Below are 25,201 nucleotides of genomic sequence, written 5' to 3' on the forward strand. Positions count from 1 at the left end.
GAGGATGAAGTAAACCCATACAGGCAAGACAATTTCCATAGTGCCTAGGCCCTACTGTTTGGACTTGTTTCCCTTCAGACCCTCATCAAGCCCAGGTGCCATATAGGACTGATAAACCTTCTCTGACTTCTCAGGTCTAGAAATCTGCTTTAAAACATGGATTTTTTTGGTCAAGGGCAGTGGCTCACACCTATAATCCCAGCACTTTGGGAGGCCAAGATGGGTGGATCAGTTGAGCCCAGGAGTTCAAGACCAGCCTGGGCAACATGGCAAAACCCTGTCTCTGCAAAAAATACAAAAGTTAGTTGGGTGTGGTGACATGCACCTGTAGTCTCAGCTACCCTGTGAGGCTGAGGTAGGAGAATCACCTGAGTCTGGCAAGTGGAGGCTGCAGTGAGACGAGATCGGGCCACTGCACTCTAGCCTGGGTGATAAGAGTAAGACCCTGTCTCAAAAAACAATCAAACAAACAAAAAAACCCATGGATTTTTGATGCAGTTTGCATTTTAGTTTATTTCATTTCTACTGCTTCCTCTCTCTCCAAATCAAATGCCTTATCTCTTTAGGACTGGTAGATGGGGTTTTCTCAGTAGGTACAAAACTGACTCTTAAGCAAAGAATACACTTCATTTAAAAAAGAACATCAGCAACTCCCTAGTGGTCTCGTGGTTAGACAAAATAAGTAAACATATAAATATAACAGCAATGACAATGCAACAGAAAACCTCGGTTATCCTGGGAAAAACTCTTCCAGACACTGGAAATGAACACTTTTTTTAGTGATTAGTTTCATTTACTAAAGAGGGTTCACTCTTCAGGGAGACAGCAGAACTAAAGGGAGAAGCAATATGAAAACACTTCAAGGCCATAAACTTACATAAAGGTAAATCTTATCATCAATAATAAGTATGGAATATTACACGTTTGATAAGTGCGAGTGTAGCAAGTAGACAAATCTTGCTCTCCTGCCCTTCTCTGCTCTGGTAGGTTCTGGGGCAGAGCTAGGCTCAGCTCACTTTCTGCTCATCCTTGCTGATTTAATTCAATGAGTCGACCTGCAAACACGGCTAGGGTTCCGATGATGCAAACAAGCATGAAGACTCCCAGGAGTATGTGGTCCATTACCATTGCAACATACTTCCACTCCTCCGCCGCCTGGGAGAGAGGAAAGTGTTAGACAGAGTCTCCCTAAGGTGGTTTCTGGACTCACAACGTTTGTGCTTTGCATCAACTATGGGCCCTTCAATTTGTAGATCTCAAAGTCCTCCCATCCCTTGGCTGGCATCATCTTTATTTTTTGAATAGATTATTTATAAAGTGATAACTTACTAAGGTGGTCTAGAGGTGGTCACCAGGGTTCATCTTAGGCCAGTAGCTGCCTGTTGTATGCCACCTACTTATCAAGTCAAACTCACCATCTGTGCTCATGCATTTGACCATTTAAACCCAGAGGCATGGATTTCAAGCCACAAAGCTTACATTGTTAGACTCCTGGTCTGACTTCATGGTCTCTGCGATGTACTTGATGCCCTCGATGGCACTTTTCACCTCGGGGTGTTTGATCAGGGGAGAGTGGAAGCCCATGGGTGGAGGCCCTGGCTTTCCAGAAATGTCAGAGATATCAATGTCTTCTGTAAAAATCTTTTTGTCTTGCTTTTCTCTGGATGGTCTTTTCATCGTAGAGAAAAACATGATATTTGGGATAGTGTCGATAAAAACCTAACATAAAAAAGAAATCCATGCATGAGAATTATTGTCCATGAGGCAAGCATAAAACTCTGTCTTTGAATTATCAATGTGACTTGGGGCAAGTCAATCAGTTTTTCTGGGCTTCAGCCTCCTTGTCCTTAAAACAAAAGAACTATACTAGATTTTTTTCAAAGATCCCTCTGTATTCCGGGTCCTGTGAAATGACTATGGTTAACAGTGATGATTCTGTAATGTGAGAAGTTCGCCACTGGAGGGAGCCCATGTGCAGTCATCGACCTGGGGCCACCCATGAGCTTAAAAGCTTCAGGATCCCGTACAGGTATGGAAAATGCGTTAGCAATGTGTCACCAGGATCAAATGGTTAAAGAAGGGGCCCCTCCACTTCAAATATACCCCACAAAACAGCTAGATTGTCTTCTTCTGTTTCCTGTTCCTGAAGAAACTGCAGTACAGGTATTGCCAGCAGTCATCTACCAGCCTTTACAGAAACAGGGACTCTTACTCTCCTCTTAAAAGAGCACATTGTGAGCAGTAGCTTCTTTTGTCAATTCCTGACAAATATTTTACATTCTGCACAAAAGATCCTGGACTTCAGTGTCTCTGTAAAGTTTTGTCAAAGAAAGACATATTTGAAATGTTAAATTTTTAAATTCAATAACGTAAATATTTGAGACAAAGTCCTTCACTAAAACTCACTCTTTAACCCTCTCTCATCAGGAACCCCCCCATCTCTAGCCCTGATTCTATTCATTCTATTCTCTACAGATGATTTCACCAGCAAAAAATAAGCCAGTCTGTTCACAAATTGGAAAACATACAAAAGAAATCTCTAGAATTTCACGGCATTTCAATAAAAAGCAGCCATTTGTTGATCTTCTCTAATCAAAGAGAGTCTTTAAACTTGAATTTGGAATGAGCTTTGTTAATTCTGTTTTTCTTTTCTCTCTGGGAAGGCTACAGGGTTATTTTTTCCTAAAAAGAGGCCAAAGAAAGTTCCTTCCAAAAATTCCCTAAAGCCCAAAAAGAACTCAGTTCCTAAATAGCCCCAAGTATTAGCTAGAAGCCCATTGGTTCCTGGAAGGGGAGGCCTGTAGATGTGCCCCCATGTGGACTCTGCAGGGGCCTCCCCACTCACCTTCCGCACCCAGTCGGGCATGACATGGGTGCTGGGTGAGCGGTGGTGTGTGTTGATGACGATGACAGTGATGATGATGGAGGCAATGACGAACACCATGGTGAACAGCATGTATTTTCCAATCAAGGGCACAGCACTGGACGTGGAGGGGATCAGCTCCACAATGACCAGAAGGAACACAGTCAAAGACAGTAAGACAGAGATGCTCAGAGTCATCTTCTCCCCTGGAAAGACAGAAAAAAAAAAAAAAAAAAAAAAAATCCCACAACCACCCATCTGGGTTGGGCTGCAGTCTTCCTCCCACCCCACCATTTATATGTGGAAGTCCTGAGTCCTGGGACCTCAGAATGTGACTGTATTTGAATGTGACTTTAAGGAGGTAATTAAATGAAAATGAAGTGATATGGGGTAGTGAGTAATCAAGTATGACCAGTGTCCTTATAAGGAGAGGAATTAGGACACAGATGCGTGGACGGAAGGCCATGGGACACAGGAAGAAAATGGCCATTACAAACCGAGAGAGGCCTCACAAGAAACCAACTCTACTGGCACCTTGATCTTGGAATTCCAGTCTCCAGAACTGTGAGAAATTACATTTCTGTTATCTGAGCCTCACAGCCTGTGGTGTTTTGTGTGGCAGCTCAAGCAAACTAATTCACCAGTGAAACCCAAGGGTAAGAGGAATGTGACCGACATGTTCTCAAAGCATTATTCTGGGAAATCTCAAAGCATTTTTTTCTGCAGAATTTCCTATGTAACCTCCATACCTTAACTTTTCTGACAGCAGCCAGTGGCAAGCATTTCCATTAGAGGCTGCCAAGCAGAAAACGGAACAATATTTCATCTCATGCTCCAGATTTCTGATTCTTGGTGGAACCCAGGGAACTGAAAGAAGTTCTGGGTGGATAAGCTGGACTCGGTGTGGCACTTCCCTTCTGCAGCAGGATGCATTAAACCTCATAAAACTGAACCACCCCTGGCCTACTTATTACCCAGCAGATGAATGGGCAGCCCAGAAGTACACGTATCTTTCTGTTATTAAGGGAGAAAGCTGCAAGACCAAAACCCAAGAAAAGGACAAAATCCAAAAGGCTAAGGAGTTCTCCTTAGCGTCCTGAGTGATCTTCTGATACAGTGGTTTCACACCACTCACTGTCTCATTTTCATATAAGAGTAAGTTTGTCTTCTCACTTATTTCTTGTTTTGTTTTGTTTTGCATACTAAGGGAGCAGGGATTTCCCCAGCCCCCACCTCTTTTCTGCAGACCCTTTGATCTCAGGAGGGTTTTGGCTGGGCAGACTTGGAAGCAGGAAGGTCAGGGGCCGAATGGCACTGAGGTATTTTTGTGAGGCTTGACCACCTTAGATGCAGCAGAGAAGCTCTGAGAGGGACTTTCCCTGGGCTGGCCTTGCTGTTGGTGCTGCTGGAAACCCTTGTGTTACCCTGCTTTCAGTGATGAAGCTTTCCCCTACTGGCTGCTTCTGGGTGCTAGAATATATATAGAATATGTATGTATGTATACAATAAAGAGTGGATACAAACAAGAAATTGTCAATTCTACGTGGTGGGTAGGAAAACCTTTCAAAGTGAAAAAGAATACAATTACAAATACAAAATATTTGTCCGCTTATATAAAATTTCTTGATTAATAATAATGATGATAATAATAGCCAACATTTATCAAGCATAATTTTTGTCCTAAGTGCTTTTCTTTTTTCTTTCTTTTCTTTCTTTCTTTCTTTCTTTTTTTTTTTTTTGGTGATGGAGTCTCACTCTGTTGTCCAGGCTGGAGTTCAGTGGTGCCATCTCGGCTCAATGCAACCTCCGCCTCCAGGGTTCAAGTGATTCTCCTGCCTCAACCTCCCAAGTAATTGGGATTACAGGCACGTGCCACCACACCTGGCTAATTTTTTGTATTTTTAATAGAGATGGGGTTTCACCATGTTGGCCAGGCTGGTCTCGAACTCCTGAACTCAAGTGATCCATCCGCCTTGGCCTCTGAAAGTGCTGGGATTACAGGTGTGAGCCACCGCATCTGGCCCCTAAGCGCTTTTCAAGCGCAAATCATTTAACGTTTATAGAGACTCTTGTTAGTTCCCATAATGCCCCGACAGTGTTTTTATTTTAAAAAGTTTCATTTGAGGGCCTGGTGCAGTGGCTCATGCCTGTAATCCTAACACCTTGGGAGGCCAAGGCAGGGGTGATCACTTGAGACCAGGAGTTTGAGACTAGCCTGGGCAACATAGCAAGACTCCATCTATATTTATTTATTTTTTTAATGTAAAAAAGTTTCATTCGATTAGAAAGTTGAAAAAATTGTGTTTGTGATCATTTGTTTAGAAATGAGTGCAGGGCAGGCACAGTGGCTCACACCTGTAATCCCAGCACTTTGGGAGGCCGAGGTGGGCAGATCATTCGAACCCAGGAGTTCGAGACTGGCCTTAGCAACATGGTGCAACCCCGTTTCTACAAAAAATTCAAAAATTAGCCGAGTATGGTGGCACATGCCTGTAGTCCCAGCTACTCAGGAGGCTGAGGTGAAAGGATCACTTGAGCTCGGGAGGTTGAGGCTGCAGTGAGCCGTGATCATGCCACTGTACTCCAGCCTGGGCAACAGAGTGAGACCCTGTCTCAAAACAAAAACAAAAATGAAACCCCAAATGCAGTCACTGGAACATGCACTCTGTGGTGTGAGGCACTTTCTGTCTTATTCTCTGCAGTCTATCTGCCACATCATATTTATTCAACAAATATTCATTGAATGAGTAAATGAATAATCTTTTTTCCTAGTTGGCAAGTTGGATTTAAACTTTTGTGGGTTTTTTTTTTAAAGTCATTTTGATACAAATTGCTACCTGTCATAAGCTTGAGGTCTGTCTATAGCATCTTTCTTTTTTTCAAACTTGTCTGCCGTAAGTTGTTTATGAATAGTGACTTGCTGGCAGGCAGATGGGTACCCTTTCCTCCTTTCTGGTGGATTGTTGTTGTTTGATAAAATTATGTCACAGATATGATTACTCAGTAGGAGGTAAGTAAGTTGTCTAGGCTGATATGTGAGAAAGAATGGCCACTTGGGAAGTAGGGTCTTGTGTGTGAAGATGCCACCATCTGGAAAAGAGATAGGCAAAATCTATTTTCAAGTGGTGAGCAGTGGGTAAAGGAGCAAGACCAGGATTAGTCAGTACATAGAAAGTGACTTCATCGTGGAAGTGGCATGAGAAGTGTCTGGGATCACACACCTTACCCAGCACACTTCTGGGCACACAGTTGGTATTCAGCAAATAGGAATTGGTGGTTAATGTACTTTAACCAGCCTGAGCTACAATGTGCATCTTGAGGGTCATGTTCAACTCCCTGCCGCTCGGGATGTCTGCCCCAGCTGTGAGCTCCACTCACAGTGACTCTCACCACTGCACACGCCCACTCAGCAAATGCACCCTCCTAATGATGATGGTTCGGGTCGATCTGCCTGTTTGTTAGCACATGATTATTTCTGGCTTCCCCAAAATAGCAGCACGAGACCCATCAGCGTCAGCAGCAGCAGTCATGGTAACCGCACCCACCTGAGTCTGTGGGCAGGTAGAATACCAGGCCAGTTAAGAAGGAGAAGAGCAGGCAGGGGATGATGACGTTGACGATGAAGTAGAGGGGCAGGCGCTGCATGACGAAGTGGTAGGTGATGTCCAGGTAGGGGGTGTTGGGGCAGCAGGAATAGGACACCCAGTGCTTCCAGCCCCGGGACTCCTTGATCACCCACTCCCCACTCTCCATGAAATTGCTCAGGTCTGGCTGGTCGCTTTCCTGAGAAAGGAAATGAGGTTTGGAAATCCCAGGCAGTTCACCCTGATGAGGGGCAGCGTTTTGTAATCAGCAGTGACAAGGCCACAGATTCCAGCTCTGTGGGTCACACACCCAGGAGGGACTCTGGGGCACTACTGCTTTGGGGTCTTAGATTCCTTTCCTATGACATAAGGAGGTTTGGACTAGTAGCATTCTCCATTTTGGCTACACATTCAAGTCACCTGGGAGCTTTGAAACATATTGATGCCCTACTGCCACCCCAGGCCCATTACATCAAAATTCTTGAGACTGAGCCTGGGCGTAGTGAATTAATTTAAGCTCCCATTTAGTTCTCCCTTCCCAAACGACTTGAACCATCAAACTGGATAGTTCCTAAGTTCTAACTGGTACTGAGAGCCTATGATTGTCCAAGGAAATTTGGAGACCCAAATCACACTTTTTCTGAAACCACCTTTATCATATGTGGCCACCACCTACCGGGTTGATGGCCACGACAGAGCCGTCATAGGTCCAGGTGCCCAGCTTCATGCTGCAGTTCTGTTCATCAAAGGGAAAGTGGGTGACGATGATCTCACAGTAGCTTTTAAAGATGGCTGGAGGTGTCCATGTGATGTGGCCAGTGTAGTCCAGGAGCACTTTGGTGAACTTGACAATAGCAAAGTCACCATCTGCACTACAATTGGGATAAAAGAGGAAAATGGCTCCAAGTGACAGATAAGCCTTCCATTCTGCTTGGGGACATTAACAGGAGACAGCTGTTAATTATTCAGGTGCTAATTATAGAAGCTCTCTTTCGGGCAGTGTCACTTTTTATCTATTGCCATGTTTCCCAAATTTGATAATAAGAATCACTGGGGTGCTTGTTAAAAATACAGAGTTCTGCACACCCTCTAAGTAAACCCTGAATCTGAGTATCTGGGAAAGGATGTGGGAACCCACAGTTTTAAAGAAATAACAGGTAACATGGGTCCACTGCATCCCGGATTATTTTTCCAGCCCTCACAAGTATTTGTAATGTTAATCTTCATCTATCACCTCCCTGATGTACTATGTTGGGGAAAGAAAACACAGGAATTTTACATAAAACACCTCCAGCGACTCATTACCGTGACAAGCAGGTTAGGGAAGGGGCCTACTACTTTTTTTTTTTTTTTTTTTTTGAGATGGAATCTCACTTTGTTGCCCAGGCTGGAGTGCAATGGTGCAATCTTGGCTCACAGCAACCTCCACCTCCTGGGCTCAAGCAGTTCTCCTGCCTCAGGCTCCCAGGTAACTGAGATTACAGGCACCCACCACACACCCGGCTAATTTTTGTATTTTTAATAGTGATTAGGTTTCATCATGTTGACCAGGCTGGCCCTGAATTCCTGACCTCAAGTGATCCGCCTGCCTTGGCCTCTCAAAATGCTAGGATTACAGGAGTGAGCCACCATGTCTGACCAGCCTACTACTTTTTAAAGAACGATTTAGAACTCACTGGGGTGGACTCACAAACTCAGATACCTCCAAGGCCAGGCAGGTGAGGAATGAGTGCAGGGTGACACTGCTGAACAGAGTGCCCCTCTCTCCTGTCAGGAAGGTGCCACCTTGCAGTGTCCCCTGAGGCGCCCATGTGGGAATGAAGGCCCAATCTTGCCAGATTTGGATTCTTCCTCAGAAGCTGGAAACCTAGATTTTTTTTTTTTTTTTTTTTTGAGATGGAGTCTTGCTCTGTCGCCCAGGCTGGAGTGCAGTGGTGCGATCTCGGCTCACTGCAAGCTCCGCCTCCCAGGTTCACGCCATTCTCCTGCCTCAGCTCCCGAGTAGCTGGGACTACAGACGCCCACCACCACGCCTGGCTAATTTTTTGTATTTTTAGTAGAGACAGGGTTTCACCATGTTAGCCAGGATGGTCTCGATCTCCTGACCTCGTGATCCACCCACCTCGGCCTCCCAAAGTGCTGGGATTACAGGCATGAGCCATTGCGCCCAGCAAAATGTAGATTTTTTTAAATCAAAAATTGCCAGATTTTGCCAGGTACAGTGGCTCATGCCTGTAATCTCAGCACTTTGGGAGACTAAGGCAGGAAGATCACTTGAGTCCATGAGTTTGAGACCAGCCTGGCCAACAGCGAGACCTCACCTCTACTAAATTTTCTTTAAAAATCAGCGAGGGATGGTGGTGCGCACCTGTAGTACCAGCTACCTGGGAGGCTGAGGCAGAGGAATGCTCAAGCCCCAGAGTTCAAGGTTGCAATGAGCTATGATCACACTACAACACTCCAGCCTGAGCAACGGAGCAGAGACTTTGTCTCAAAAAAAAAGAAAAAAAATCTGGAAGTTTAAATGTTGGATTTTTCTAGAGAGGCTAAAAAACAGATTTTAATGTGATGTTTCTTGGTTTTCAAATGTTGGCAATGATTTATTATTTTTAAAAAGACAGACACCATGGGAGGTTCTAAAGAAACAAAATAAGCCATTTCTGCCGGCCTTATTCAGTGGACAACTTACTCTTTCCGTGAACAACAGTCTGTGTTCAAGGGATTTAGCAGAGGGCAGGGTGTTAGAATAGGTGTTGAATGGGCGGGATGGGGTCTGTCTCAGTGGGATTTCAGGGACATCATGGCATATGTTGGTCCCTCATGTCATAAATTAAGAGGTTTTCTTCCCATTGGTTTTTCCTTGGGACTGAAGTGGGCTCTTTACCTGGAAAACTATGTGGCATTGGACCCACCCACAGCAGCCCCAAAGGGCAGAGAGTCATAGGGTTGTCTTAGTCTCTCCCAATAAGCAATAAAACAGCGTTCTCTCCTCACCAGGATGATCCTGAGTGAGTCTGGCAAAAGAACCAAAGGATTTTAATTGCTCTTCTCAGATTCCTACTGGAAGAGAAACTGAAAGATACTTTATCAGCCCATTTGTCCAAAAAGATTACACAAATGATCGGATAATTTGGCTCAAGCTTGAACCCCAAGTATAATTGGGCAACGTGTGGCAGAAAATCAAAGCTTGAAAGGGCCCGCCTTAAAAGGTATCGTTTTCATCCGCTAGCCCTGTCACCTTCCCTAAGTCTGCTTGGACACACAGCTTGTGGACCCCCGACACATGTTGTATAATGTCAGACCATAAATCCTCCGGGCCGGTGTTGCATGCTCCTGCCTGGGAAGGATGCTTTTTGAAATGAGCATTTCCTGACAAATGAAGGGCGTATGCTAATGAACGTGTCATTAGACCAGAACGTCTTGAATAATATTATAATTTCACAACATGCAGTCTGTCGTGGGGCCCAGTGGACAGGCAGTGAAGGCATCCCAGGCCAACAGGAGCAGTGGGTGTCAGGAAGGCATTCACGATGTGGTGAGTAACAACCCCAGGAGGCTCAGAAATATTTGGTAGGGAGGACACTAGATTCCAAGGAACTCAGCGATGGACGTTTGGGTGCCTTGGAAAGTTGCCACATGCTTCAGGGGCTCTCAGGGATCAAATGTCCCCCACCCTCAGCGTGGATTTAATTTGGCCGCAGTAATCCCTTCTCTTTAAGTCATGAGACACCATATGGCACCCCTAGCCCGTCAACTTGGCTCTTGGTTTAGAGTGATTTATTTTTTAAATTTTGTAGAGATGTTGTCTTGCTATGTTGCCCAGGCTGATCTCAAACTCCTGGCCTCAAGCAACCCTCCCACCTTGGCCTTCCAAAGTGCTGAGTTTACAGGTGTGAGCCACCGTCCTGGGTGATTTAACATTAGCAGTGGTGAGAAGCATTCTGAGCGCGCAGCCCTTCTATTAGGGCACTTTATTCCACCTGCCCCAGGAGCGCCCTCCGCCGCCCATGCAGTTTGCTCACTTGTTATAGAGAACAAGGTCTGGGCGCCAGATCTTTTCTGAAGGAATGTGAATTTTTTTCACACCGCCATAGTCATCTGGATTCCATTTTAGGTTGTAATCCACCCATTGCTAGAAACAAAGACATACAGCTAATTAAAAAGCCAAAAACACTTTTTAAAATCTAAGATTATCAAGAGCCCTGATGTGCCTGGGAATTCAGTATTGACAGAAATTGTGCTTCCATAAGAAAAGTTGGATTCAGAATTCCGCTTTCACTTCAGTAAATAAGAACAGCAAATGTATAGCACTGACGACATGCTCACACTGTTTCAAACACCTTACCTATATTAACTCATTTAGTCCTCACAACAATCCCATGAGGGGAGGGTGATTACTGACCTCATTCTGCAGATGAGAAAACAAAGGAACCCCCAAAGTCACGCAGCTGGGGGGTGGCAGATCTATCATGTCACCCTGTCCACCCCCAGAAAAGGAGAAAGACCCTAGTGTGAACATTTTCCTCAAGCAGGCAGCATCATTTTTTTAAAGTACCATATATTTTTCTACATTATAAAAGTAAAGGCTGGGCGTGGTGGCTCATGCCTGTAATCCCAGCACTTTGGGAGGCTGAGGCGGGTAGATCACCTGAGGTCACGAGTTCGAGACCAGCCTGGCTAACATGGTGAAACCTCGTCTCTACTAAAAATACAAAAATTAGCCGGGCGTGGTGGTAGGCACCTGTAGTCCCAGCTACTTGGGAGGCGGAGGCAGGAGAATCGCTTGAACCTGGGAGGAGGAGGTTGCAGTGAGCTGAGATCACGCCATTGCACTCCAGCCTGTGAGACAGAGTGAGACTCTGTCTCAAAAGAAAAGAAGTACAAGTTGAGGATCCCAAATCTGAAATCCAAAATGCTCCGAAATCCAAAATGCTCCAAAATCCAAAACTTTTTGAGCACCAACATGACACTCAGGAAATGTTCATTGGAGAATTTTGAATTTCAAATTTTCAGATTTGGGAAGTTTAACTGGTAAGTATATGCAAATATTTCAAAATAAAAAAAAAAATCCAAAATCTGAAACACTTCTGGTCCCAAGCATTTTGGGAAAGGGGTACTCTACCTGTATGTGCCCATTGCAGCAAAGCTGGAAAGCACAATGCTATGGGTTCAATTGTGTCCCCCTAAAATTCATGCTGAAGCCCTAACTCCCAGTATTTCAGAACGTGACCTAATTTGGAGATAGGTTCTTTACAGAGGTAATTATGTTAAAATGAAGTCATTAAAATAGACTGTCATTCAATATGACTGGTGTCTTCATAAAAAGGGGGAATTTAAAGAGATATATATATGTATTTAAATATACATTTATATTCATATATATCATACGTATATGTATCACGTACACAAGAAGAATGCCATCTGAACATAAAGACAGTCATCTACGAGCTGAAGAGAGAGTCCTAGGACAGATTCTTCCTTAGAGCCCTCAGAAGGAACAAACTCTGCCAATACCTAGACTTTGGACTTCTATCTTCCAGAACTACGAGATGATAAATTTCTGTTGTTTAAGCCACACAGTTATGGCAGCCCTAGCAAACTAATACACACAGAAAAAGCCCTAAAGTTTTTTAAAAAAAAAAAAAAAAAAAAGCAAAACCAAAACCAAACAGGATCCATGCTTTCACCATCTCAAAATATCTACTTTCAACATTTTGGTATATATCCCTGTTACCCATATTGATTTCCTCTGGGCCCAGATTTAATTTCAGCATGAATAAAAATGACATACATGCAATTATCTGGCTAAGTTACCTGTTTCAGACGCACATTGGTTGTCACGATCTGATTTACTTCATCCTGGAAAAGAAATAAGGATCATTTTTATAGGGGAGATAGGGGACCCAGGGGAGGAAACCCAGGGGTGAGAGGTGTGGGTATGTGGGCAGGCCCCCAGTGCTCTTGTCTCACCACATTGATGAGCTGTATCAGCTGCAGACCCACGGTGACCTCCACGACCTGGTGGTGGTCTTCCACTGGCCGCACCACGCTGCTGTAGTCTTTAAATAGCTTTGCCACCAGACGGGTCTCATGTTCGGAGCCCAGGACGAGGCCAGCTGAGACAGCAGATGACACCCACACTGTCAGATTCTTCTCCCCACCCTCCAAACACATGAACATGAGGAACTGAGGCTTAAGCCTCAGTTCCTTCTAACGGAAGGCACACAGGCCTCCTTGTTGAAAGGTTCCCATATGCAGCCGTTATTGCCTTGTTTTTTTCCAATTACAATTGCTGGTGTGGTCCCTTACCCGGTGACAGTGGGGTGTGCCAGGTAATCACAACACTTGTACTTTGGACAGGTGACATTCCTTCATACAGCCTGGCTGAATCAATTTTGCCAGGTACACACACACACACACACACACACACACACAGACGAAAAAAAAGCCCACAAAAAAAGCCAGTCTCAGTGTTTCAGAGCAGTGTAATGAAATCTTGGACTGGCTGCATCAGATCTCATGATGCCATGAACAGCCAAAATTGATGCTGGTTCAAACCCACCAGAGTGGCCATAATTAACAAGTGGAAAATAACAAGGGTTGGGGAGGTTGCAGAGAAACTGGAACCTCATATGTTGCTGGTGGGAATGTAAAATGGCAGTTCCTCAACAAGTTAAACACAGTTACCATACGATCCAGCAGTTCCACTCCTAGGTCCACACCCAAAAGAAGAGCAGCATTATTTACCACAGCCAAAGGGTGGAAACAACTCAAGTGTCCATCAACAGGTAAATGGATGGACAAATTATGGTATACCCCTACGATGAACTATTATTCAGACATGAAAAAGGAATAAAGGAATGATGTACTGACACATGCTACAACACGGATGGAGCTTGGAAACATTTTGCTAAGTGAAAGAAGCCAGACACAATGGGGCAAATATTGTATGATTTCATCTAAATGAAGTATCCAGAATAGGTAAATCCATACAGAGAGAAAGCAGAGCAGGAGTTACCAGGGACTAGGGGGAGAGAGGGATGGGGTGGGACTCCTTAATGTGCCTGATGTTTCCCTTTGGGATGATGAAAACGTTCTGGAAATAGATAGTGGTGATGGTTATATAACATGTGAATGTACTTAATGCTACTGAATTGTATACTTTAAAGTGGTTAAAATGGTAAATTTTATGAAATGGGTATTTTACCACGATTTTTAAAAATACCACTGCTGGCAGGTACACGTCCCAGTTAAGCTGTTAAAATAGAGTGAAAACTGTTCTTTGTTGACCTGGGTTTGGGGCTCCTAGTTGGAACATAAGCGATTCCAAGGAATCTTTACTACATTTTCCTTCAGGATAGAGAGCAATATCATCTAATACTCTCAGAACCCATGGCCCCCTTTTCTATCTACAGCCCTTTTCAATCTTCATCGGCCACAGATGAAGCAGGAGGGCAGACATCCTCACCTGAGATTCAGGAAGGTTGGACAACTTGTCCAAGGTCATGTGACCAGTAAGGGCAAAGCTCAGATTAGAATCCTGTCATTTTTCGCTGAGCTTCTGCACTAATTCTTGATACTAACAATGTGTTGTGAGCTGCCCTGGAAACTCAGAACTGCAAGTGCCACTATTCCTATGAGAAAATGTGTTCCAAATCCCAAGTGTCTTATGAAGGATCTTTGTAATTCAAGCCTTCCGTGGGTTGGGGACTGTGTGTTCAGAGCTGGGAGAGGAAGTAGACACATGATCCATTTGCCTTCATTCACATAACCAGATCTCCCCTTTCCGCAGGTTATTGCTGAGGCTGCAGTGCAGTAGCTCAATCACAGCTCACTGCAGCCTCTACCTCCCAGGCTCAAGCAATCCTCCCACCTTAGCCTCCCCCAACCAAGCAGCTGGGACCCCATCTCTATAAAAAATACGAAAATTACCTGGGTGCGCACCACCACACCCAGCTAATTTTTGTATTTTTTGTACAGATGGGGTTTTGCCACGTTGTTCAGGCTGGTCTGAAACTCCTGAGCTCAAACCATCCACCCACCTCATCCTCCCAAAGTGCTGGGATTACAGGCAAGAGCCACCTCACCCGGCTAGTTTCACATGTTTTCTGAACCCAAAATGTTCCAAGGGCACTCAGTGCCCAACCATGCAGAGATTTCACATGACATTTCCCTAAAGCCACCTGCATTTGAGGACTCTTGAAGGGAATATGTTGATTGAAGATTCCGTTTTTGCAACCACCCCATTGAGCCCCTGGGACTTGATAATCCTTCTGTCCTCCATGCATTTTCTATCCTGGGCCTCATCCATCCCATGGTGGGGTTGCAGACTGGAATGGATTACTGAGCGCCTTGGCCACTGATTTTGAAGCTGTTGCTTTGGCCTTGCCTTGGGCTGCTTATTTTTAAATGACTGTTCACTCCAGTTTGACAGGAAGAACATATTAGAAAGCAGAGGGCAGAGCAGATGGTCAGCATTATGTAGCAGGAGAACTATGCAGACCAACCCTACGGCCCACTAAGAGGAAGGGGAGGATGACAGAAGCAGACATAATCAGCATTTCAGAGACAGTCACCTCCTCCTCTCCCACCCTAGCCAATAACAAGGTGCCTGTTCCTTCCATAAGGAATTTCTAAGGAAGGAGGGCTTCATTTCTTAGATTGGTTCATTGGTATTCTTTTCTTTTTTCCTCCCCAAAGCAGGGTAGAGTGATAGAAAACTCACAGGGCTCAAAGTCAGAACTCTATGATTCTCTTCCCAACTCCAATATGGCCTGGAGAGTTGGATTAGTTCTTCATGGATTCAATGAATCACAGTAAATACTTTTGTAAAAAGGTAGGGTGTAAATAAACGAATATGCAGAAAAAAAATTAAATAATGTCAAATTTCCCTTTTTAGCAAGATTATACTTGTAATCTTTATTCAGATGATGGTAACATTAATTTATTCATGAAATATTTGTTGAGTATTTACTGTAAGCAAAGCATTGTTTTGGGAGCTTTGAGATATTCAAAAGTGAATCCTTCTTCCTACCCTTATGGAGATTGACATTCGTCATTTACGTAAATAACTGTGAACAAGTTGGAAAGTGATATGCCATAAGAAAGATGGCAATGAAGTGCTTGAGATTCCAGAGGCAAAGAGAAGAAAAAGTTGAAATGAAAAGTGCTGTATGAATAGAACAGAGATCACGCTGTGTTAAGCTAACACAGGAAAAGGGTCCCTGATATAAATGACAATTTTGTCCACAAAGGACTGATTCTAAGAAGGGAAACTCAATCACAATTTCAAAGTGTTCCTTTTGTACCACACTGGTTCCATTTGTATTTGTATGTAGGAAATAGCTCCCTGGGCTGGGCAAAAGAAATTTTGAACTGTTAGTAGTCCCATGGATCATTATTATCTTAACATGATTCTGTATCTTTTGCTACCTTTGGCTAGTTCAGGCTGTGTTTTCTGACTGTGCATGTAATAAACCAAGTCTCCAACTGACCACATTCCAAAATGTATAAATTAAGTGACCTTGGGCAGGTCAGCTTTAGTTTCCTTGTAATAAAAAATTGAGGAAGTTGGACTGCCTGATCTAGCTCTAAATTTCTATAAAACACCCATGGAAATCGATGCCAGCAAACTCGAGATTTGACCTAAATACATATCACATACTTCTTTAATAGCTAATCATGCATTTTTGGTTAGCAATAACCAAAATCCTAAGAGATCTCTCAAGGATTTTTACATTAAATCATATCATTTAAGAATTTTTCTGTGAATGTGATTTTGCATGCATGCATGCATGTGCACGCACACACACACACACACACACACACACATCAGGCCAGCTTTGGTTGGACAGAGTCCAAATCCCACAGGATATAATTTATCTGAGTTTAGGCTCTTTCACTCAACTCTGCTATTGAAAAAAATTAATAATAAAGCTTTTTGCCTCTTGACCAGAAGGCCTGTGTTTTTCAGAGCAACATTGGAAATGAAAAATCACAGGATGTCAGCCACCTTGTTTCTCAGTTGGGATGATATCACCAGTAAACTTTTATGTGAAGCAATCAGCAAACATCTCCTGTTTCCCTCTAGCGGAAGTCTGGGATTCAGGATGGTGTTTCAGCTGCTGTGTTAGGACACATTCCAGAGTAGAACGCAGGTCAAATGCTGTGCAAGGTTTTATAGTTTCAATTCAAACCCAAACCTATATATAGTAACACCTTTAAAAAAAAAAGTAGATAGGAATGCATTCATATGGAATTTTTTTTAACTTCAGAAATTTTGAAAAAATTACAAAATATTTCTGTCTCTGTGGAGAGAGTTTAGTTATGATTATTAACTGGTTTCTATCTCCAGCACATGTAGCTGTCAATCAGTCCTCTTTATTTTTAGAATTCTCCCGGAGCAGTAAAGGGACTTGTTAACTCCATTGTTTGTGATTATAAGGCACTGTTCTAAGTATCTATAGTTGTTTAAATATGAACCCCAGGACACTATCATGATCCACAAGTGGTCCAGGTCCTACAAATGGTGCAGAGTGTTCAGAGGGATGAGTCGGCTGCCAGGCATGATGGAGGGAGAGACATGTGTGTCTACCTTGAAGTCTTTGACCAGGCAGTTTCTATTTTAATTAGATAACGCAAACTAAAAATCTTTATCCAGAAACTCAATCAAGCTAACATCAGGAAGAAACTGACAGAGCAGCCTCTGGTTGGGGAGGCTCTGCCATTCTGTGTTCTCATCAAAGAAGCAAGACTTTGATTTGGGGGCCTCCAGTACTTTAGCCTCAAAGGAGAGCCCTCTCCCCACCCCTGACCCCAGCACTTACCTGAGCAAAGGCTAAAGAGCAGGAGGAGAGGCCAGGGCTCCATGGGCTACCAGAGCTGGTGTGGACCAGGGCAGTGTGGTGGCCTGTGCTTCTCACTGGCACTCTGGCTGGGTGCTTGTCTGCTGGAGGGTTTGGAAAGCGAGTCGGCTCACTAGAGCTATTGTTTTACACCACCTGTTTGTGGGAGCGACAGCTGGGCTGCCCTCAGCCCTGGAGCCCAGGGAGTTACTGGGACCGTACACCATTACAGATATGCCTCACTTTACACAATTGCTTACCCTTGACAAGCTGAGTATGAACTGTGTTCTGAGGGTGCTGGGGGTTTTTGTGACTGCCTGGATTTCAGAAAAGTGTAGCTGGTGTTGAGTCTGCTGCTGGAGAGCCCCCATGTTGACTGGGTTTGGTTTTTAACAAAGACAGCTTCTTCCATAAAACTGGCTTTACTGGCCCCCAGAGTGGCTGTTCCAACCCCTGCCTCTGTATCAGGCAATACCTATCCCACATGAACCATTAGCTGGAGCGAATTGCCCACGTCCTATGCACTGTGATTCAAGCAAAGAGTAATTATCCGGAAGAAGTGTCCCACCGCATCAGCAGTTGTTCCGGGTCCCTGCCTCCTTCCATCCGTCCCTCTGCCCACTCTCACTCAGGGAAGCAAAGAGCAGAGTAGTTCAGCTTTTCAATTATCTTGCTTGAAAAACATCCTAAAAACCAGAAGTTAGTAATTTCTTAGTCTGAGAAGTATTGTTACCCGAGCTGCGCTTCTTTGCAGGATGTGAGGTGGGTTCACAGAAGGAGACAGTTATTTAAAGGTACCCTGCCTGTTCCTTCCAGGCCTCCTTCCCCCATGGAACTATGTGAGAAATGTCCTCTCACCTCAAGCCCACGACAACATCCTGACAGATCCTCTCATTCCAGTGGATCCAAACAAATCATTAGAGAAGGGGCTCGGAGGGTAGAGGAGAGAGCTGCAAGCTCATACTATTTATATTTTTTGTTTAAACTGTGGGAGATCAGTTAACTGTTTGCTAAAAAATATTTGGTTCTCTTCCTTCCATGGAATAGCCCCGTGGGAGAAATACAACCCCCACCCTCTGACCAGCCCCTTCCATCTAAATGGAGCCATGGGACTGACCTCTGGTCAGTGGCATGAGTGGAAAAATGTTCTCAGACTCACAAACCTACCAGAGCTCAGCCCTGCCCTTCTAGTCTTCTGACCGGCTAGAATGGACATGGTCCCGAGGGCAACCTTAGAAACCATGTTCTGAAGGTGGCATTGCTTTTGACATTATGAATCTTTGAATGACTGCGTGGAGGGGGACCCCCTATCCACCTGCTCACCACCCAGCACTATTTCAATGAAAACAAAACATGTATTGTGTTGAGCCATCAAAATCCTTGGGTTTATTTGTACAGCAGCTAGTGTTCCATAATTAATAAAAAATTTAGTCCTTTGCACTAGTACCCTGAGGTTAAAAATAAATTCTAAAATATGTAGCACTGCAGCAGAAGGCAAGAAAATTGATACTGGAGGCTGAAAATATGAAGACCCATGTTATATAGTACCAAATAATTTCATAAACTGTTGTCCTCAATTACTTGGTGAACAATGTGTCTACTGAGCCTGTAGCTCCCAGAATAGAGGTTGGTAAACCCAAAGTTAGTGCACCATGGCTCTTTCTGGCTTTGTTTAGCAAGTCAGTACAAGGAAGAGCTGAGCTCAGGCAAAAATGTGCTGGTTCAAGAGCAGAAATGAAAAGAAATAGAATGAGTACAGAAATGTGGAGTCTTCTGTTTTGAACTTCAAAGAGTAAGTGAAAACATGGAATAAAGGCTTTGAGCAACCAAAGCCCATTAAGGCTTCTCTTTAAACAGGCAGTTTCATCACAACAGCAAAGATCACTTTAAGGGTGCTTTCTTCACAGCCAAGTCTATTTTTTTTCAGATGGCTTCAAGATGGCTGCTATTAAGTTGAAGGAGAGAGGTATAGTGGTTAGGATGCAAAGAAATTAATCAGATTGGAGAATTGTGACCAGGAAAGAACCCCATGTGTGTATATAGGCACATGGGAATGATGGAAACAAATATTGCAGAAGCTTACTCAGTATTTGAAGGAATTATATTGCCAAAGTTCATTAACCCAGGCTACAAAAGTTTTGGTTGTTCAAGGCTTAAAGCAGTCCTTGAGTTCCCAAACACACACGGCCAGAAGCAGGCTCCAAGATCTGCACAGTCTTCCAAAAAGGGTGCTCTCTCCATCCCCTCCTTCAAATGTGGCCGTGAGGGAAAGCGGGCAAAGAAGAACCTCCCGGGGGCATAGCCAGGAACCTCAGACAGCAACGGACAAGGGAGTTCCACCCACAGAGCAGAATCGGGTCGAATCGAGGAATCTGTTGAGACCTTCTCTGTGCCTACCGTGGCTTTCTGCTTACGGCCAATGCCTGCAACGCTGTAACTGAGGGATTTTTTTTTCTTTTTTTTTTGGCCATGGGAACACATGAAACAAGCCTGAGATGCTAAATTGTTACTGCCTCCAGAAACAGGCCTCAACCAATGTTAGAGGATAAATATCCCCGCCCCCTCTCCCCTTGGACTGGGTAACCCCCAAGCGTGCCCTACACTGTCTGTCTGTGGGAGTGAGTCCCTGTTACCCATGACAGAAATGGCTGAATAACCGTCCCTTTATTGGCTTCCTCTCCTTCTCTGTCTCTTCTCCCCAATCTGCCATCTCTCAAGTCAACTCCCTACAGGGTCAGGGGGACCTCAACTCAAGACAGAATTTCTCCCACTGCCTGGCATGGGGTCTTCACAGTGATATCATTGGAGGCTTTCCCCCCTTAGTGCCACCGTCTTACCAAATCTCTTCTAAAGGTGAACAGTTGAAACCATAGACTAAAAAAAATTACTAAAACTTCTATTAATATTATCCTCAGGAGTAACCTATTTTTCCATTTAAAAGTTTATTATTCAAGTAATTTGAATTTATTATAGAGAAATTAGAGAACATATGAATGAAAAGACCCACTATCCTTCTACCCAGAATATTTATTTTGATGTTTTAGTTTGTGTCTGTTCAGATCCTGTTTCCATGCATTCCATTCATTCATTCACTAAAAATTTTTTCACTGGGTTTTGCTATGTGCCAAGCAGTGTTCTAGGCATTTGGAATACATCAATAAACACAGCAGACAAAGATTCCTGGTTCTCAGGAAAAATGCATTCTAATTGGAGGAGACAGATGATTAAAAATATATATATATTTTACAATTTATTTATATATATATATTATATATGTTATGTAATATATAAATAGATATATATCATTTTAACAATTTATTTTTATATCATCTGTTATATAATATATGGTTATATATTATATATTTACATATATGTTTACATGTATAATATATGTTTACATATATTATATATAAACATATATAATATATAAATTGTAAAAAAGATGTATATTTTTTATTTTTATAAATATATATCTTTATATGTATTTTTCTTATGTATGTTATATAAATAAGATATATGATTTATATAAGTAAACTGTTATAACTAATAAGTAAATTGTTTAATGTGTCATCAGGTAAAAAATGCTATAGGAAAAAGAAAAAGCAGAGAAGGATAAAAGGAGACCAGGACAGCTGGAAGGGGATTGCAATTTTAAACGCAGCAGGTAGGGTGGGTTTCACTGAGGACGTGGCATTTGAAGGAGTTGCAGACAGATATCTGTGGCAGGAGCAGTGCAGGCAGAGTGAGCAGCAACGCAGTCCCTGAGGGGAATGGGACTGGTGTGCTCGGGCATAGCCAGGAAGCTGGCAGGCTAGAGCAGGGCAAGAGATGGGGAAACTGCTAGGAGATGAGGTCAGGGGGAGCAGCCCAGCGAAGGGGGACGCAACACGCATCCTCGACTTTCATTCTCTGTGAGATGAGGAGCCTCTGCAGCATTTTGAGCCGAAGGGTGACACCATCTGACATATGCTGTCAAAGGTCGACTCTGGCTGCTTTGGGGACACCAGTCTGTGGGGGTGTAAATTAGGAGCTACTACTGCAGTAATCCCTGAGGTAGATGGTGATGAATTGGACCAGAGTGGTTGCAGTGAAAGTGGTAAGAAGTCGTTAGATTTGGGAAATGTATTTTGACGTGAGGGTTAATGGGATTTCCTGAAGGATTTGATCTAGAATGCAAGAAAAAGGGAGGCATTTAAGATGATTTGCAGGGTTTTGGCTTGAGCATAAGGAAGGATTTAAATGCCAACAAGTGGATTAAGGAGGACCGTGGATGAGCAGGTTTAAAGGGGGGGGAAATTCAAGGGTTCTGCCTGGGATGTGATCAATTGGAGGTGTGCATTAGAAATGTGAGCAGGCAGTTGGGTTTTTGAGTCAGTAGTTTGGGAGATCTAGAGTAGATGTTGTTTAAAGCCACAATAGGATAAGGTCAAAGGAGTCAGTATGGGCAGAAAAGAGAAGAGAACTAACATTAAAAAGTTGGAGGCTGGGCGTGGTGGCTCACGCCTGTAATCCCAGCACTTTGGGAGGCCAAGATGGGTGGATCACCTGATGTCAGGAGTTCAAGACCAGCCTGGCCAACATGGTAAAACCCCGTCTCTACAAAAATACAGAAGTTAACCAGGCATGATGGCGGGCACCTATAATCCCAGCTACTTGGGAGGCTGAGGCGGGAGAATCACTCCCGGGAGGTGGAGGTTGCAGTGAGCCAAGATCACACCATTTCACTCCAGCCTGGGCAACAGAGTGAGACACCATCTCAAAAACAAAAAGGAAAAAAAACAGTTGAGAAGTAACTTGGGAGGCTGAGGCAGGAGGATCACTTGAGGCCAGGAGTTTGAGACCAACCTGGGCAACATAGTGAGACTCCATCTCTATGAAAAATAAAAAAAAATTAGCCAAGCATTGTGGTGTGTGCCGTGGTCCCAGCTACTTGAGAGGCTGAGGTGGGAGGATCCCTTGAGCTCAAGAGGTTGAGGCTGCAGTGAGCCATGATCATGCCACTGCACTCCAGCCTGAGCAACAGAGTGAGACTCTGTGTCATTAAAAAAAAAAAAAAAAAAAAAAAAAAAAGTTGAGAAGAAGAGGAGAGTGCAGCGAAGAAGACAGAAGGAGGACACAGTGAGGCAGGAGGAGATCCACAAGAGGGTAGAGTTCTGGAAGACTGGTGAAGGCCAGTGCAGGAGGTAGGGGTGGGGGTGGGGGTGAGCCCATGAGATGAGGACAGAAATGGCTACGGGGATTAGCACTATGGAGGCCACTGGCAACCTCACATGTGTGAAACCTGACTGAAATAGGTTTAAGGGGGCAGAATTGGAGGTTTTACTGCAAAAGGTAACAAAGAAATTAGGTGGGAGGTGGTGGGAGCAGAGTGAAAAGAATTTTGTTGTTGTTTTGTGCCTTTTTCTGAATAGAAAAAAATAACAGCATACAGCATATTTGCATGATGAACGTAATGATCTAACAATAATATTCAACAATAATAAAGGCATAATGTTTTAATCCAATCAACTACATTACAAATGTTCCAGAGGGGGCTGGGCCAGTGGCTCATGCCTATAATCCCAGTGCTTTGGGAGGCCAAGGGAGAAGGATCGCTTAAGGCCAGGAGTTGGAAGTTACAGTGAACTGTGATAACACCAGTGCATTCCAGCCTGGGCAACAGAGTGAGACTCAGTCTCAAAAAAACAATTTCAAATTGGATTTACTATATATGCTTTTCTTTTCTTTTTCTTTTTTTCTTAATTGAGGCAGGGTCTTGCTCTGTCGCCCAGGCTGGAGTGCAGTGGCATGATCTCAGCTCACTGCACCTCTGCCTCCCAGGCTCAAGCGATTCTCCTGCCTCACCCTCCGAGTAGCTGGGACTACAAGTGTGTGCCACTATGCCTGGCTAATTTTTTGTATTTTCAGTAGAGACGAGGTTTCACCATGTTGGCCAGACTGGTCTCGAACTCCTGACCTCAGGTGATCCGCCCACCTCAGCCTCCCAAAGTGCTGAGCCACCACACCCGGCTCATTTTCACTTTTAATGCCTGAGAATGTTCTATTTTTTGAATGTATCATAATTTGTTTAACCAATTTCTTATCATTGGATGTTTTCGTTTTTTATTTTTTAATTTTTGCTTTTATAAATAATCATGCAGTGGACATCCTTATACATATAAATCAGCCCAATTTTCTAACTATTGCCTTAGGATGAGTTTCTAAGAGTGGAAGCGCTGGGTCAGAATATGAAAGCACGTGAAATAATTTTAACGCATATCAAATAGCTAAATCTCCATTTTAGAATCAACCAAAGTCACTTAGACCTGCTCTTCTCACAGTTATATTTTTCTATTATACCTGTCAGGGTGCATATGTTACATTTATTTGTGTGATTATCTGACTAACGTCTGTTTCTCCCACTAGACTGCAACCCAGTGAGTGCAGAGATGGCACCTGTTTCTGCTCACCGCTGTATCCTTAGCTTTTGGCTGACAGCTTGTCATATAGTAGGCAGTCAGTAAATAACTGCTAAAGAGGGAATGAATGGATGTAAAGCTTAATTCAATGAATAAGGTAGAAGATCACACTAGATAATGTCATTTGGGGATAAAATAAAATGTGACTATCAATCACCCCCCGTGCCATGCAGGGTACCTGCGTGTAGCTCCAAAAGTGTTTGCAATTGACTAATTAATGCATGAATGAAGTATATCTTGTTTATAAAATCCACCTTCTTGTGTGGCTTAATGAATGGAATAATTGTGGATCCTCCCAAGGTCACTTCTTTGGAGAAAACACAGGCTGTCTACATTTGGGTGCAGCTCCCTGGGGCCTGGCTAACTCTTAGCCAAACTCCTGTTTCCAGCATGGAGTGCCTTGGTCCAGTGGCCAGCAGGTGGCAACAAATGGTTATTAAAGTGGCGTCCGAGCACTAGAGGCTCTCTCTGGACGAGGTGTCTCTCCTGCTGTGCCCCCAGGGCCTGTGTTTTGGAAACTCCAGCAAGCCAGCCCAGCAGGCCCTTTCGGGTGAGGAAGGCACCGCAGGAACTACAGGTGCTCCTCAGAAGAGTCAAGAAAGGGGGGTCAACTCTCAGCCCCTGAAAGAGGGCTTTGCATTTCTATTTCACAAGCTTACAGTTCTGAGTCATTGTACTGGAGGGCTGAAGAGCCAAAGGCAATTCATGTGCAAATCTATGCTTCTTCAGGTGTGAGATTTCATCCGGTTTACACCAGATGACCTGCCTCTGTCATGTCTCACTCTGTCTGCAACGGTTTCTTCTGTTTTTTTCAACCAAGCTCAGTGCTGTGCAGTCACGCTGACAGTCTGTAGTAATGATTGGGTTTGTTACCACTGGATTACACAGAGGCTTCTAACTACATACAAAGAGGTTGCTGACCACTCATCATGGGTTCCCCCTACCTTGGTTCTGTTTCTTCCAGGGGCAGGGATGGATTTGCCCCCGTCCTGCTTCACACTCTCCCTTTTTCTCTGGGTCTAATGGTAGAGGGGAAATCAGCCCGTACTGCAATCCTGTTATCTACCACTTCATTCTCGCAGCAGCTCAGCCTGTGCACGTGACATATGTCATGTGTCTGAGCTCACTTAGATACAAGTACCAGGAGGGGAACCTGATATTTCTGACCCCAACCACGGTGCTCTGTCCACTACACTCATGGTTGAAATTGTGCTCCAGGAAGCTCTCCTGAGGTGGCCGTGACAGCAGGGAAGGAGGAGACATAGCGGATGGGGACGAGTGGCCAAAAGGTGATGCTCCCTGCTTCCCACCCTTCCTTCATCTAGAACAGCTGTGCTTTGATTTTTAAAATATACGTGTGTGTACATTAAATTATATATGTAATCTTTCTCTTAACTTTCCTTTCAGAAGGAGGAGAAAAATCTGCGCCTCTTCCTCTCAAGGGATACTTTG

At 43.9% G+C, this 25,201-nt stretch overlaps 1 protein-coding gene across 2 annotated transcripts; it reads right to left on the bottom strand.

Moving 5' to 3' along the window:
* Window positions 1–486: 486 nt before the first annotated feature.
* Window positions 487–17,398, bottom strand: CHRNA1 (cholinergic receptor nicotinic alpha 1 subunit). 2 transcript variants are annotated; one of them, XM_054478192.2, is made up of 10 exons: window positions 17,274–17,398; window positions 12,418–12,563; window positions 12,262–12,306; window positions 10,850–10,924; window positions 10,470–10,579; window positions 7,124–7,319; window positions 6,409–6,646; window positions 2,846–3,069; window positions 1,480–1,719; window positions 492–1,155 (listed from the first exon to the last, which is right to left on the bottom strand). In XM_054478192.2, exons 1-10 carry the CDS (start codon window positions 17,314–17,316, stop codon window positions 1,024–1,026), a joined length of 1,449 nt encoding a protein of 482 aa, XP_054334167.1. In that variant the 5' UTR covers window positions 17,317–17,398; the 3' UTR covers window positions 492–1,023. The 2 variants fall into 2 exon arrangements, with proteins under 2 accessions (XP_054334168.1, XP_054334167.1); XM_054478193.1 differs by lacking the exon at window positions 10,850–10,924 and having other exon boundaries at window positions 487–1,155; window positions 17,274–17,394.
* Between the last annotated feature and the right edge of the window lie 7,803 nt (window positions 17,399–25,201).

This window comes from Pongo pygmaeus, chromosome 11, assembly GCF_028885625.2.
Source record: "Pongo pygmaeus isolate AG05252 chromosome 11, NHGRI_mPonPyg2-v2.0_pri, whole genome shotgun sequence".
In the NCBI taxonomy this organism is placed as follows: Eukaryota; Metazoa; Chordata; class Mammalia; order Primates; family Hominidae; genus Pongo; species Pongo pygmaeus.

What these genes read in the sequence shown, in the direction of transcription:
- CHRNA1 (XM_054478192.2), bottom strand. Translation starts at nt 17,316, where the DNA reads ATGGAGCCCTGGCCTCTCCTCCTGCTCTTTAGCCTTTGCTCAG. An exon ending in CCAATGTGCGTCTGAAACAG is followed by an intron (nt 10,925 to 12,261) that starts GTAACTTAGCCA and finishes GGGGGTGGACAG; the next exon opens with GGTGACATGATAGATCTGCC. An exon ending in CTACCTGCCCACAGACTCAG is followed by an intron (nt 3,070 to 6,408) that starts GTGGGTGCGGTT and finishes CTGTCTTTCCAG; the next exon opens with GGGAGAAGATGACTCTGAGC.